Raw genomic sequence first — 14,506 nt, forward strand, 5'->3', positions numbered from 1 at the left:
ATTTATTTTTTCTGTAATTTAATTTTACAGTTTATTTTTACAACACGGGTCTTGTCATATTTTTTGCAACATAGACCTTGCTGCAGAAACTATTGTAACAGACAGTGAGTTGCGAGCAGCGGCCACGTTGGCAGAATGAAAAGGAAAAGAAGGAACCGCTCGGATAGGACACACGTCGAACGAACAAGCCGGCGGACGCTCGGGTGTGATCCGCTGCTTGAAGCCAAGCGTTTTTCATTAAATATATGTATCTTAAATATATCTCTAACACAGACGACCGACACCAGTTTGGCTGGCCGACTTATATGCTTCCCTAGAATTAAGCACGTCTTGTGCTCGGTTCCAGCAGTATTGTGTCCTATCCGAGTAGTAGACAAATTCAGCACCGTCTAGGTTTTGTATTTGCCCGCCTTCGTAATAAATCCAGCGAGATCAATCAATCGAGTAATCAAGCGTGTCGCCGTGGTGTCTACGTACGTATCCCAGTCCCACCATCTCTTGCTTCGTCGTGCACGTACGGAAAGTACTCCACCTTCATCGTGCACTTCGCGTGGTTAATCTCTCTCAACGAGACGAACCTGCCGTCATGCACGGGACGTCGTCGCCAATGGGCCTCCCGCCAGAATTGCTCCGCGAGATCTCTTGCCGCCTGCACGACCCGGCCGACTTCGTCCGCTTCCACGCGGTCTGCAAGCCATGGCGCGGCTCACACGATCCGACAACGGCGACAACGACAGATTATCAGTTCCTGCCATGGCTTCTCGCGCCCAGCAAGCCTGGTGATGACCCTCTCAAGCTTAGATGCGTCTTCTCCGGCCGAAGCTACCGCTTTCCGCCGCCAATATCTGCCACCATGATGAACGGGGTGACAAGCGCGGACAACACCAACATCCGATATTTCACCGATTCTCCCTTGAGCCCGACTCTTCACGAACCTGTCGCCGGAGGGGCCTTCGCTAACCCGCCTCTCTCCCCACACATCGACCGGTTTGGGAAGAACCCTAGTGGCATCATCCACAATGACGGTACCCTACTTCTATACAGCAAATACAGCAAATGCAACAGTAGCGACCTCTACACGACCGAGTTCAGCGCATCGCTCCTGCATCCCGGCAACGACGAGTGGACGTTTGTCCAGAGGACACTGGAAACACCCTGCTATGGCGAGTTTTATGCCATGTATCATGCCGGCAAGATCATTGTGACAATGTATGGCAACCTCTGGCTCGTGGTGATGACACCATTGTAGAACAAGATATTTTTGGGAACTGCACGACACCCCTAACCGGGGTGTGGCTATCTCATTATATAGAGGTACCCAAGGGGTACAACACAACGTTACAATACAGAGGCTACGTATATACAGTCTAACACCCTCCCTCAATCTTAACTATGTCCTGAAGTACAAAGCAAGTTAAGGTTGCGCCTACAGCCTACAAACTGTGGTTGTGGTAGAGGCTTCGTGAAGATGTCAGCAAGTTGATCCTTTGATGAGATGAACTTCATACAGAGTAGCTTCTGTGCAACACGTTCCCGAACAAAGTGATAATCCACCTCAATGTGTTTTGTCCTCGCATGAAACACTGGATTAGAAGAAAGATATGTAGCACCAATGTTGTCACACCACAGAACTGGAGGACGAGCTTGAGGAACACGCAACTCTCTCAACAGAGACTGTACCCATATGATCTCAGCAGTTGCATCAGCAACGGCTTTGTATTCAGCCTCAGTACTGCTGCGAGACACAGTTGCTTGCTTGCGAGCATTCCAGGCGATCAAGTTAGGACCCAGAAATACCGCATAACCCCCCGTGGATCGCCTGTCATCCGGACAACCAGCCCAGTCGGCATCAGAGAAGGCCGAGAGCTCATATGACGGTGCAGGCTGAAGATGCAGACCATAGGCAGCAGTACTACTGACATAGCGCAAAATACGCTTGACGGCTGACCAGTGAGACGTCCTGGGTGCATGCAAAAACTGACAGACACGGTTAACTGCATAGGAGATATCAGGCCTGGTGATAGTGAGATATTGCAGACCACCAACAATACTGCGATACTCAGTAGCATCATCAGCCGAGAGAGAGTCACCATCAAGAGCAGACAACCGATCAGTAGCAGACATCGGAGTGAAAACAGGTTTGCATTTGAGCATTCCAGCACGACGCAACAAGTCCAAGGAGTACTTCTTCTGAGTGAGAGTCAAACCTGCAGAGGACCGTGAAACCTCAAGACCAAGGAAAAAGTGAAGAGCACCCAAATCCTTGACAGCAAAATCATCACGAAGAGCAACCACAAGGCGATCAGCTGCAGCAGCCGAAGAACTGACAAGGATGATATCATCAACATAAACCAGGATATACATCGTAACCTCAGGGCGCTGGAGGAGGAACAGTGATGTATCAGCAGTGGATGGAGTAAACCCAAGAGCCCGAAGAACGGATCCAAGGCGAGCATGCCATGCACGAGGAGCCTGTTTCAGTCCATACAGCGCCTTGACCAGATGACAGAGATGATGAGGTCGTGTCGGATCAACAAAACCAGGCGGCTGACGCATATAAACCTCCTCCTCCAGAATGCCATGGAGAAAGGCATTCTGTACATCAAGCTGACGAAGGAACCATCCACGAGTAATCGCAAGAGACAGTAGTAACCGAATGGTAGTAGGCTTGATAACTGGACTGAACGTGTCTTCATAATCAAGACCATACCTCTGTTTGAAGCCCTTGGCGACTAACCGTGCCTTGTAACGCTCAATGGAACCATCAGCATGGCGCTTGACCTTGAAAACCCACTTGGAATCAATGATGTTGACACCAGACTTTGGAGGAACAAGACGCCAAGTATCATTCTGTTGGAGGGCATAAAACTCTTGTTCCATTGCAGCACGCCAATGAGGAATACTCAACGCAGCCTGAAAGTGACGAGGCTCTGCATTAGGGTCGCCAGCAGTATGAGCCATGCACGCAGCAAGCCACGCAACCGTGCCATCTGTCCGCTCTTTCGGGCGAAACACACCAGACTGGCTCCGTGTGCGCGGTCGAAGTGTGACGGCAGAATCTGCCGGAGCCGGAGCTGGAGCAGAATCAGCAGAGGTCGTGGACGAGGCCGAAGCCGAGTCCGGCGAGTCAGGCTCCCCGGTGGCCGAGGCAGGCGACGAGGCCGCTGGGCTAGCGACAGCACCGGCCGGCCCAGGGGACGCCCCCGCCAGTGGCCCAGGCGAGCCACGCAAGGCTGAGCCAGGCGAGCCGAGCGAGGGTCCCGCTGGTGTGGACGAGGCTCGCGGGTCGGGCGAGGTGGCCACTAGCGAAGCCTGCGAGCCGGGCGAGGCGGCTACTGGGGTGGCCGGGTCCTGCGAGTCGGACGAGGCGGGCGAGGCACCCGCCACTGGCGCTGGCGTGGGTGAGCCAGGCGGGCTGACCGCCTCGGGCGACCGGAGAGCGGGTTGGCGGGTGCCACCCGTTATGCATGGCACATGCACGTCCCGACCAGAAGAATCATCAGCGACCTGTTCATCAAGGAGCTCGAGCCGAGCACCGCGTCCAATACCTGCAGCATGATTAGGAAGCAACGCAGGGGCATATGCAACATCCACAAACTGATCAGGCGTAGGTGTAGACACAGGCATTGGTGGTGTGGAAGTGGAAGTGGTGAGGTCAGTCGGAAGTGCACGAAAGGGAAACACATTTTCATCAAACACAACGTCACGAGAGATGTAGACGCGGTTGGTAGGAACATGTAAGCACTTGTACCCTTTGTGAAGAGAACTGTACCCAAGAAAGACACACTTCTTAGACCTGAACTCTAGCTTGCACTTGTTGTATGGACGGAGATGAGGCCAGCAGGCACACCCAAACACCTTGAAGAAAGTGTAGTCCGGAGTCTCATTAAGCAAGAGCTCAAGCGGAGTTTGCATTTTCAGAAGCCTCGAGGGTAGCCTGTTTATAAGAAAACAAGCTGTAGAGAAAGCATCACTCCAGAACCGAAACGGGACGGAGGCATGAGCTAGCAAGGTTAAGCCAGTTTCAACAAGATGACGATGCTTACGCTCAGCAGCACCATTCTGCTGATGTGTGTGAGGGCATGACACGCGGTGCGAGATCCCAAGCTTATTAAAAAACGAGTTGAGGTTGTGGTATTCACCCCCCCCAGTCGGATTGGACATGGATGATTTTGTGCTTAAGAAGGCGCTCAACGTGTGCTTGAAACTGAATGAAGACATCAAACACATCAGACTTTCGCTTAATAAGATATAACCAAGTGAAACGGCTGTAAGCATCAATGAAACTGACATAATAATTGTGACCACTAACGGATGTCTGGGCATGACCCCATACATCAGAAAACACAAGCTCAAGAGGATGTTTCACAACACGACTAGACTCTGAAAACGCAAGCTGATGACTCTTGCCCTGCTGACAGGCATGACAAATTGTTTCAGCAGTTTTATTGGACACAACTGGTAGATCATGACGATGCAAAATATGTCGAACTATGGGAGTCGCCGGGTGACCAAGGCGCGCATGCCAGTGTGTAGGCGACACACGAACACCACTGAACACCTGAGGAGAGGACGACGTGGAAGAGGAGCGCGGCGCATCAAGTGCATACAGGCCATGGCGAAGACGACCGCTAAGCAGAACGGCCCTCGTGTCCCGATCCTTGATAAAGAAACGAAAGGGGTGAAACTCAGCAAGGACATTGTTATCACGGGTAAGTTGAGGAATGGACAACAAACTACGTGTAGCAGAAGGAACACGAAGGACATTAGATAGATGCAATGTGCGAAAGTTGTGTGCAAGGAGAGAAGCCTGACCAACATGAGAGATGCGCATACCTGCTCCACTAGCGGTGTGCACCTGATCATGACCGCGATATGGCTCCTGAGTAGAGAGCTTACCCATCTCACCGGTGAGGTGGTTGGTAGCTCCAGTGTCCATGTACCATGCAGGATCAACGGAGTATGACGGAGTGCGACCATGATCATGACTCGTCACAGCAGCGGCGGCCTGCTTGTCGTTCCCCTTTCCGTTGTTGCCAAGGCCCAGAAAATCCTGCTTGTAGCGACGATGACAGCGAGAGGCAATGTGGCGCTCCAAGCCACATAGCTGGCACGCCTGTTGGGCACCACAAGAAGAACAACACGCCACGGGCCGGTTACCACCTGTGATGGTCGGAGCGCTGCCCCTCGAAGCTGGTGATGAGGGCAGCGCTGGTTTGCCTCCGGACGAAGATGACCGCTGAGGCTTGCCGCGAGTTGCGGTATTGGCGGAGGCGAAACTGGGAGAGGCTCGGCGCGCCTTGATGCGCTGCTCGCGGCCAAGCAGACGGGCGTAGAGCTCACGAGGTGGTAGCGGGTCATCGCGACCGTGAACGTTCTCAATGAGATTGTCATAATCATCATCAAGCCCATTCAGTACGAAGGTGGTGAACTCCTGATCCTGTAGCGACTGGCCGATGGAGGCCAATGTGTCGGCGAGACCCCGCATCTTGTTGAAGTAGTCGGTGATGCTGAGGTCACCAAGCTTCGTCTCACCCAACTCGGTGCGGATAGAGTGAGCACGCGCCTGAGACTGAGAGGCAAAACTGGTGTGAAGCGCCGCCCACGCCTCCCGGGATGTAGCGGCGAAGATGACCAGCGACGAGACGCTCGGGGTGAGCGAGGACTGGATGGCGGAGAGGATGGCCTGATCCTGGGCCACCCAGGTGTGGTACGCTGGGTGGTGGGGTGGTGGACACGGTATGGACCCGTCAACATATCCCTCCAAGTAGCGGCTCCGCAGAAGAGGCAACACCTGGGCACGCCAGGACAAGTAATTATCCGGCGCAAGCTTCACCGGTAGCAGATGTGAAAAGTAGAACGGTGACGACGCGGCGACCGGGTCGGTATGAGCAGCAGACACCGGATACAGTGCGGGAAACCCGGGAGGACCAGCAGCGTGGGCCCCGTAGGGCGGGACGACCGCGGCCCCGGGAGGATGCGGCTGTGGCGCGGCCGCAGCCCCGTACGACGGCTGTAGCGAGGCAGCCGCCTCTCCTGCGTAGGAGGCCGCAGCCCCGTGCGGCCCTGGGTAGGCTGCGTAGGGGTGCTGGGGAGGCAACGGCGAAGATCCATAGGGGTGGCTCGGTGGCGCCGCCGGTGGTTGATGTAGAGGCGGCGCACCAAACGCCGGCCACGAGGATGGCGGCAGCGGCGGAGCACCAGGAGCCATCGGAGGCGCGCCATACGGGTAGTAGCCGTAGGGCGAGGGCGCGGTAGCGCCATAGGCCGGCGGCGGGGCGGCGCCGTAGAGCGGCGGCGCGGCGGCATCGGCCGCGACTGGGGCTAGGTCACCCGAGGTCTCGCCATGCGGGCGAGATTGGATCGGGGACCCAGGCGGCGGCGGGGCCCCATAGGCCGCCACGAGAGGCCCAGAGGCGAGGAACGGCGAAGAAGGGGCAAGGACCGGCGCGGCGACGGCCACGGCGACGGAGGTCGGCGCGAACGGCGGCGGCGGCGGGAGCAGCGGAAGACATCGTGATCGTGACCTAAACTGATACCATGTAGAACAAGATATTTTTGGGAACTGCACGACACCCCTAACCGGGGTGTGGCTATCTCATTATATAGAGGTATCCAAGGGGTACAATACAACGTTATAATACAGAGGCTACGTATATACAGTCTAACAACCATCCACAGCAGCAACGAACAAGGATGATTTGCTGGTCCCCATGCCACTCTGGACGCCGCGCAAGCATGACGGCTATTATTGCGAGTACAGCTATGTGCTCGAGTCTCGCGGCGAGCTTCTTTGGGCATCTGTGCACATCAAGATGGACTATCCGTACCAGGACGACGATGGAAAGGGTGTCTGCGGCCTGGTTCGCGCACTGTGGATGTCCATGCACGTGCTTGAGGAGGTTACCGAGGGGTCAAACAAGTTACAGTGGGTGAGGAAGGATGGCAAGAGCTTGAACGATCGCTTGTTTTTCCTGGGGTGGCCCAACAGTTTCAGCATGGACGCGTCGCGGCTTGGCGTGAGCGGCGGATTCGTCTACTTCTTGTACTGCGATGAGCAGGGCCACCGCCAGCCCCATGAGCGGTGTGGTGTGTTTAAGTACAACCTCATCGACAACATGACAGAGTTCATCGAGTGGCTACCCCAAGGATGGGACTACGAAATGTGCACGTGGCTCATACCCCAGCCCACCATTGCTCCAATTCATCAGGTTCTAGTTACTACTCCAAGAAGTAATAACATGATTCACATTAAAACACTTTGCCCTTGATTTAGGGTGTTGGTGGGTGACTTTGTCAATCTCAAGATTTGCTGGCTCAGTATTTTGTAAGTGCTCACATGTGTAGGATCTGTGTGTATGTTTACAAGGGTAAGTTTTGTAATATGAGCATCTGTGTTTGTAATATGTTTATAAAAAGGGTGTGACTAGATCTCAGTCCAAGTCTTAGTCAAGTGACAAAACATATAAAAAGAAGAAAGGCAAAATTTAAGATATTTTTTTTACGGATCTCCACATATGATCTCACAAATATAGAATTGACTGAGACTTGGTTAAGTCCCAGTCGACTGGGATTTAGCAATCCCGTTCTAAAATAAAGGTGCTTGTTCCCTTTTAAAAAAAAGTTGTTGGTATGTGACCTACCTCTCAATGTGATCCGAATATGACAATCGATGTCGGAGAGCTGCAGATGTTTGCTTCCATTTGATGGTTTGTATATATCAGTTGAGAAATTAAGAGGATTGCAGATCGCAAATTGTTGTTTTGTGCATAGAGCAGAAACTAGAGATCTTGCAATGCAATCCTGTTGCATTTTGGAGTTTTCAAGTACTCCTCGTCTAAACTAATAGTATACGATCTTTTTTCTCTACTACTATTAAACAATCAAACAAGAACTTTCTTAAGTGCATCCCACAATTAGCCCCATAACACCGCACGGATCATAAACACAATACGATTAGACCCACAAATCTTAATCTAACGGTCATCCTTGATCTAATAGCTTCATAGGGGTAGGGTGTGCGTGTGTGCGTTCATAGGGGTGAGTGTATGCGCGTGTATATGAGCGCTTGTGTCTGTATTGATGCTCAAAAAAAAAGAATCACTTAACTATATAATTTAAATTTATGATATCTCATACAATGTTTAGCACAAGAAAATGTGTATGTAACCAGCCGGCAAGACTTGTTAGCTATCATAAAACCAACAATCATCAACAATAAAAAAGTTAATTTGTACGTCAGTTGTAGGCTGTAAAAAAGATGGTATATATATATACAGTACTACGTGGCAACTAGAGCCGGGTGGAGTACGTACGTGAAAGAGCTTTTTTTTTTGTGACAGTACGCGAAAGAACTTAGGCATATAAAACCGGCTGATTCCGCAACTAACGTGCACTCCATCGATCTGGTTTCCACGCCGCCATGGAGAGAAGACGGTGGCTTGACCTACCGCCGGATCTAGCCAGCGAGATCTCGCGCCGACTGCGCGATGTCACCAACTTCGTCCACTTCCACGCCGTTTGCAAATCATGGCGTGCCTCGTGGTACCCAACGGCGACGACGACGGTCCAATTCCTGCCATGGCTCCTCGCAGCGGTGAAGGAAGACTCGACGCGCCTCGAGTTGAGATGCGTCCTCTCCGGGTCAAACTACCGCTCGCAGCCGCTGCTGTCCGAGCCCTGGGGGATGTGGGGAATCAGCACCGGCGGCACCGCCCTCTGCTGCCTGACCATTGATAGCCTCCGCCCTAGCCTCCATGACCCTCTCACCAGAGCCACTGCACACCTGCCTCCGCTCCCGCGCGAACTCGGCCTGTGGGGGAAGACGATCAATCCGTACGTCATTATCAACGACGACGGCACAATCCTTCTCTACAGCATCTCCTACATCAGCAACATGGTTGGGATTAGGCCCACGGCCAGTTTCAGGGTGGCTCTACTTCGCCCCGGAGACGCAGAGTGGACGATAGTCGAGAGGACCCTCGAGTGCCCCACCTGGTCATCCGAACATGATTTGACGTGTGTCGCATACCAAGGCGGCAAGATCCTGGTCATCATGGAGGCTGGTACATGCCACGTCGTCACACCAAACACCGATGTCACAAGTGACGTGCTTGTCAGGGACGAGAGGGTGTTGCTGCTGGAAGCGTTTTTCGGTGAATCCACCTACGCGTACAACTACGTCTTTAAGTCCCGTGGCGAAATTCTATGGGTGTCGATTCAGACCGGGGAATATTACAGGTATCAGCCGGGGCCAGACCTTCTAGATGTCACGGTTTCAGTGCAGGCACTCCATGAGCCGGCATTGTCAACATTGCAGGCACCGGAGAAGATGACATGGTTGAGGAGGGACGGACATAGTCTAGCCGACCATGTGTTGTTCCTGGGTGCGCGCCATAGCTTCGTTGTGGAGGCGGCGCGGGTGCCCAACGGCCAAGGCGGGTGTGCCTACTTTGTCTACCAAAATAATAGAACCTTTACATTCGGGAAGCGTGGCGTGTTCAGGTGCAACCTCATTGATGGCAAGACCGAGCTAGTACAGCGGCTGCCTCGATGTTGGGACGAGAAGATATGCACATGGTTCAACCCTGCGTCCGTCATTAATCCTCCTCAGGTACCTATACACCAACAAAAACAGCTCAAATTTTTCAAGTTCTATTTTTCTCATAATAAAATCCTATATAGTTAGTGATCTAATGTTTGCATCAAGCTAATACACCGTACAAGAGTTTAACCTAAACTCTTCATAAGCCTACTCAAATTCGTTTTTCAATAACAAAAATTATCATCACATCAAGCTTATAAAGCCGTAAATGTTCTAACATAGAGTTGATTTTGCACCGCCAGGAAATCAGCGAGTGGTCACTGGAACAGCAGCCAAAGATAGCTCCAACAATTTCTAGTCGCCCAACACACACACTTCACATCGAGAGACATCGTGTGCCAAGTTTTAGGTTACTGGTGCGCGGACTGCCTCTCACAGTGAAGAGCACTCAGCTACGACTCTTCTTCAGCCAGCACGGCAAAGTGTCCAGTGCCGAGGTGATCTGCTATAAGAAAACTGGTGCGTCACAGGGCATTGGGAATGTAGCTATACAAATGACACATGCCCATGAGAAAGATGCCCTTGCTGCTCTCAGTGAACTGGTTTTAGATGGATGCCGTCTTGAGGTTAGCTTGGTGAAGGAAGGGCAGCCACGACAGCGTCGGCACCGGCGTCAGCGTAGATATATCTAGAAATCTGAATTTTCATTTTGCATGTTATAAAGCAAATATATAATTATTGCGCATGTTGTATGTGTTGCTGCTCCTAGACCATCGTGCCTTGCAGATCCAGCTGTATTTTTTGGAGTGGTAGTTCAACCTAGCTCGGTAGTACTCCTTTTATGTCGGAAATAAGCAATGTTTTTGACATGACTTCTGTCAAGCATTTAAAACTTTCAGTAGGCATATCATTCTAATTAAGATTGAGGATACATTTTTTAGATGAACAGGGAGGCAACCTCCCCGGCTCCATTTCTCATAGAAAAACGAAACCAGCTTGATACAAAGGTCTCAGCCTAAGGCTGTCAAGTCTTTCGAGACTTGAAAACAGAAAAAACTAAAATCTAGGATCTACAAAGCTCCAAGACCAGATGGCTTCCCCGCAGAATTCTATCAGAATTTCTGGGATATCATCAAGTCTGACCTTTTGAAGTTGTTCAATTGTCTTCATGCCAATCGACTTGACCTATTCAGGCTGAATTTTGGCAAGATTGTTTTGTTGCCGAAGATTAAGGAGGCTGAACGGACCCAACAATATAGACCCATATGCCTACTTAATGTCAGCTTCAAAATTTTCACCAAAGTAGCTACGAATAGGTTACACTCGATAGCTGACCATGTTGTTCGGTCATCTCAAACGGCGATCATGCAAGGAAGGAATATACTCCATGGCGTAGTAATCCTGCATGAGACCGTTCATGAGATGCACCGAAAAAACATGAGTGGAGTAGTATTCAAAATTGACTTTGAAAAAGCCTATGATAAGGTTAAATGATCTTTCCTCCAAGAGGCCTTAAGGATGAAAGGTTTCTTCGATAAATGGCGTCAATGGATCCACAATTTTGTAACTGGAGGTAGCGTGGCCATCAAAGTCAAAGATGATGTAGGCCATTACTTTCAGACAAAAAAAGGACTACGACAGGGTGACTCCATGTCCTCAATGCTATTTAACATTGTTGCTGACATGTTGGCCATTCTGGTTGAGCGCGCCAAGCAGGACGGACAGATTGCAGGAGTAGTGCCACACCTTGTGGATGGTGGCCTCTCTATTCTGCAATATGCCGATGACACAGTTCTTTTTATAGAACATGACCTGGACCAGGCTCGAAACCTGAAACTCTTGCTTTCAACGTTTGAGCAAATGTCGGGTCTTAAAATTAACTTCCATAAAACCGAACTTTTCTGCTTTGGAGAAGCTGTTGAGGCGGCGGCCGATTATGCTGACCTATTTGTTTAGCACATGGCCATTTCCCTATTAAATATCTGGGAATACCGATTCATTATTGACGTCTCACCATTGCGGAGTGGAAGCATGTAAAGGAGTGGTTAGAGAAACGGTTGAGCAGCTAGAAAGGCAAGCTACTCTCTGTTGGTGGACGGCTGGTTTTGATTAACTCTATCCTCACAAATAGGGTTCTCTATATGTTTTCTTTCTTCCAACTCCCAAAAGGGGTCATGCAAAGACTGGACTATTTCAGATCCAGATTCTTTTGGCAAGGAGATGGGGAATAGAAAAAATACAGACTAGCCAAGTGGAGTGTGGTTTGTAGGCCGAAACACCAAGGTGTCCTTGGAATTCATGACCTGCAGGTCAAGAATGAGGCTCTTCTTAGTAAATGTTTGTTCAAACTTCTTACTGAGGATGGTGTTTGGCAAACCATACTGCGCAATAAATATCTAGGCCACAAGGCGGTGTCTCAATGCATATTGGAAACCTGGCGACTCGCACTTTTGGGCTGGCCTAATGGCGGCAAAGAAACATCTCTTTCGCTTTGTACCTTTCGCGATAAAGGACGGGTCGGAGATTCGTTTTTGGGAAGACATCTGGCTACGCGGTGCCACTCTCCAAGAACAATATCCAGCCTTGTACAACATTGCTCGCGATAAAAATAATATTATTGCGCAGGTGCTCAGTTCATCCCCCCCACCCTCGAATATTTCGTTCAGGCGGGATTTGACTGGCCCCTGAATTATGTCATGGCATAATCTTTTGTCCCGTCTGGATGCAATTAGCCTGACAGAAGGCCGGGATGTGTTTCGCTGGAACCTTACTACATCATGGTCTATCACCGTAGACTCTATGTATTGTGCGCTCACGCATTCTGAGGTACTAGGAGTAATAATAAGAAAATTTGGAGGTCGAAGATACCACTAAAAGTTAAACTCTTCATGTGATATCTTCGTAGGGGAGTTGTTCTAACCAAAGACAACCTCGCACATCGCAATTGGAAGGGAGTAAGAAGTGTTCTTTTTGTACTCATGATGAGACAATCAGACACCTCTTTTTCCAATGCAACTTTGCACGTTCTATCTGGTCAGTCATCCAAATAGCATCAAGTTTATATCCATCCACAAGTGTTGCCAATATTTTTGGTCATTGGTTGGACGGTATTTCAAATAGGTTCAAAACACTATTAAGGATGGGAGCGTATGCCTTACTATGGTCGCTTTGGCTATGTAGAAATGATTTTGTTTTTAATGACAAAAATGCTTCTCCTTTGCAGGCTATTTTCCATTGTACCGACTCGCTTCGTATGTGGTCTATGCTACAACGAGCGGAGGTCCAACCGCTGTTCAAGGCGGTGTGTACGCGGTTGGAGCAGGTGGCTACGGGGTTTTTTACCAAACATGGGTGGCAGCATAACCCCCGGATCGGTCCATCTCACCTTTCGACATCGGCACAGTGTCGATCTATATGACTAGTATTGCCGATTTGTCGGTTTTTGTTTTTTTATGGTTGTCGGGCTTTCGGTGTTTGGCTGTGTGTATCCTAATTATGTAGAGACCGGGTGTTGCTCATAATGCTTTGTATCCATTTGATGCTACATTTTGAGTTAATAAAATCGCCCTTTATCGAAAGAAAAGATCTACAAAGATGTGCTCAACTAGACTAATCTTCGACCAAACACCATAGAAAATGCTGCACGCAGGCAAGCAAAACGATTAACAGAGCAGCAATTCATCCCCAAATAGATGGGAGCAAGACCTCCTAAATTTTTCTTGACAGCGTCGCTTCATGGTTGGAGAGTAACAACAGTCCAGAGTAGAGGCTGTACTTGTGAACGCCCGCTTCAGATCCTTCCCAATGCACGGCGAGGGGAATTGAAAACAAGATTGATGCCTGAAGATGGAATCCGAATCGCCCGAAGGATTCCCGTAGTGTTCCGGCAGAATCCAGGAGCACAGGTAGCTAAAGGTAATGCAAGAGCAATCCGCCGATAGAACCATTGCCTGAATCTCATGGCAAAACCTGGTCTCTCTAGCCGCGTTTAATTATGTACTAGTATTTTTTCGAAAAGGGGTGCTTTATTATTTAAAAAGTTTAAGCATTACACCCGGCCTCTGCATAACTATGATGCACACAGCCAAACAAGTTCTCTCACACAAACGAAAATTAAGAAGGCGAAATACAAAGAAACAGAGTATGTATAACGCCTAAAGCGGAGGTGGGCCAATCCTAAGATCATGCTGCCACCCATGTTGGGTAAAAGTATCCCTCACCGTATCCTCCAATCGTGTACACACCTCCGTAAACAGGCCTTGATTCTCCATACGTTGTAGAGAGGACCATAAACGAAGAGTCCCGGTACACCTGTAGATAACCTGCATCAGAGAAGTACTTTTATCGTTAAACACCTTATCATTTCTACATAGCCAAAGCGACCAAATAACGGCAAGCGCTCCCACCCTAAGAATAGTTCTGAACCTGTAATCTATCCCATGTAACCAGTTGCCAAATACATTAGCAACACTACAAGGAGGATACAAGCCAGAAGCTATCTGGATGACTGACCATATAGAACGAGCCAATTTGCATTGGAAGAATAAATGTTTTATTGTCTCATCATGGTGACAAAAGACACATTGCGGGCTTCCATGCCAATTCCTCTTAATAAGGTTATCTTTAGTAAGAATGACTCCGCGACGAAGATACCATGCAAAGATTTTATTCTTTAGAGGTATCTTCATCTTCCAGATCTTCTTATTATTATCAACTGGCACATCAGACTGGATTAACGCTCTATACATAGACTCCACTGAGAATTGTCCATTCCCATGTAGGTTCCATCGAAATACATCAGACCCATGTGACAAATGCACCGTGGACAACCGCTGGAGCAGGATATACCATGATTGAAGTCTGGGTCCAATTAAATCTCTTCTGAACGTCACATTTGGCGGAAATGATTCCATTACCGTGGCGATAGTATCACCCTTATGACGCACAATGTTGTATAGAGCC

The 14,506-nt window shown here is 49.8% G+C and overlaps 1 protein-coding gene and 1 pseudogene across 1 annotated transcript; both read left to right on the forward strand.

Moving 5' to 3' along the window:
• Positions 1–436: 436 nt before the first annotated feature.
• Positions 437–7,467, forward strand: LOC123063679 (uncharacterized; annotated as a pseudogene).
• Positions 7,468–8,411: 944 nt separating this feature from the next.
• On the forward strand, positions 8,412–10,236 carry LOC123057356 (uncharacterized). The gene is made up of 2 exons (XM_044480374.1): positions 8,412–9,613; positions 9,847–10,236. Exons 1-2 carry the CDS (start codon positions 8,423–8,425, stop codon positions 10,234–10,236), a joined length of 1,581 nt encoding a protein of 526 aa, XP_044336309.1. The 5' UTR covers positions 8,412–8,422.
• The last annotated feature ends 4,270 nt before the right edge of the window (positions 10,237–14,506 follow it).

The sequence above is a fragment of the Triticum aestivum genome, chromosome 3A (assembly GCF_018294505.1).
Source record: "Triticum aestivum cultivar Chinese Spring chromosome 3A, IWGSC CS RefSeq v2.1, whole genome shotgun sequence".
In the NCBI taxonomy this organism is placed as follows: domain Eukaryota; kingdom Viridiplantae; phylum Streptophyta; class Magnoliopsida; order Poales; family Poaceae; genus Triticum; species Triticum aestivum.